The 1358-nt window shown below is 37.2% G+C and overlaps 1 protein-coding gene across 1 annotated transcript; it reads left to right on the forward strand.

Annotated features, from left to right (window-relative positions):
- Positions 1-1050: 1050 nt before the first annotated feature.
- TM35_000871020 (uncharacterized protein) lies at positions 1051-1356 on the forward strand (the record flags this gene model as incomplete). The annotated part of the gene is made up of 1 exon (XM_029031449.1): positions 1051-1356. A coding segment is annotated over one exon (306 nt), but the record flags the coding sequence as incomplete, so codon positions are not given.
- Between the last annotated feature and the right edge of the window lie 2 nt (positions 1357-1358).

The following is a 1358-nucleotide window of genomic DNA, read 5'->3' on the forward strand; positions in this document are numbered from 1 at the left end:
TTCACTGTATGTTGTAATGAAGAAAATGAATTGATAATAATTGACTGAACGTTGGATATAATATCTTGTTATTAATTAATTATTTATTCTATTTTTATTTACATATTATTACTCTTAATGCGTAGTGAAACTAATGGGTTTATCTTTTTTCTGTTTCTCTTTTCCTCACTATCCACCATGTTAAGTTTACGTGTACCTTTTAATAATGATCTCTATTCACCATATGTACTCCCCTGTTGTTTTTCTTTTCTTTTCCTTCCTGTCAATTAAAGACCCATATGGACTGATAGTGAAGATGCCATGTAAGGCGTATATGATACGTCTGCATTTCTATTCTAACTGTGGTATGGCTGTTGGTGAAGGGGCATGAATAATGAAAAGAGGGAAACACTGATACTGCAACACTTTACATGGATTACGTAGTGGATAAAAGAAAAAAAAAGGAAAGAAAGTTAATAGTGCTGCTGTTACTTTGTTACGACCAAGCTCTTAATAAGCAGGACTCTGTGTATCTACATGAGTTATGCCCCCAGTCCGTAGTAATGTAGTTAATTAGTGAAACCACTTGATTTTCATCACTGTATGGCACTAACTGCAGTACCACTGATGTCCCACCAATAATCCCAAAACCAGAGTTCCTCACCATGCAGTGAGACGATAATGATGTGTTTTTAGATGGCACTAATATGTATCGTTCTCAATATTGTTATTGTATCTTTATCTAGTATTTCATAGCGGAAAACACCTTTCTTTATATGTCTAGGGTGCTCATACGATAAAAACATCACGTAACTATTTGGACTTGATTCTTTGTTACACTGCACGATGTAGTGTTAGAATCAGATAAAAAAACAAGTAGACAATAGTGATCACATTTGTTCTTTATTAATACTTATCAGTGGATGCGTAATTTGAATTTTAATAGTAATCCTTCTTGTTTATGTTTGCCATTCAAACAACCATATTATTAATGATAAATTGTTGCTCTCTATTTCTTTTCTTTCATAACATGACGCATCATTAAATAAATGACACAGCTACACAATCACTATGCGCACAACTCTTTTATTAATCTTGCTACTGATACTCTTCTGCATCTGTACATGTGCAGCAGCAGCAGAGAGGATGGCACTGCCGGTGCCACGTGTGGGTGGATACGCTACAGAGGCAACAGGAAAAGGGAGGAGAGGCAACGAAGCGTGGAATAACGGTCAATTCACTACCACCACACCATCCCTCAGTATGAGTGAGTCCATGAGTGCCTCTGCCACTATTCCTCTCACTGACACCACTACTGTTGCCCCATCATCACCAGATCAACAACAGAAACAGGAGGAGAGCAACGGCCCGCCACTACT

This window comes from Trypanosoma theileri, assembly GCF_002087225.1.
Source record: "Trypanosoma theileri isolate Edinburgh chromosome Unknown TM35_Tth_87_V1, whole genome shotgun sequence".
In the NCBI taxonomy this organism is placed as follows: domain Eukaryota; phylum Euglenozoa; class Kinetoplastea; order Trypanosomatida; family Trypanosomatidae; genus Trypanosoma; species Trypanosoma theileri.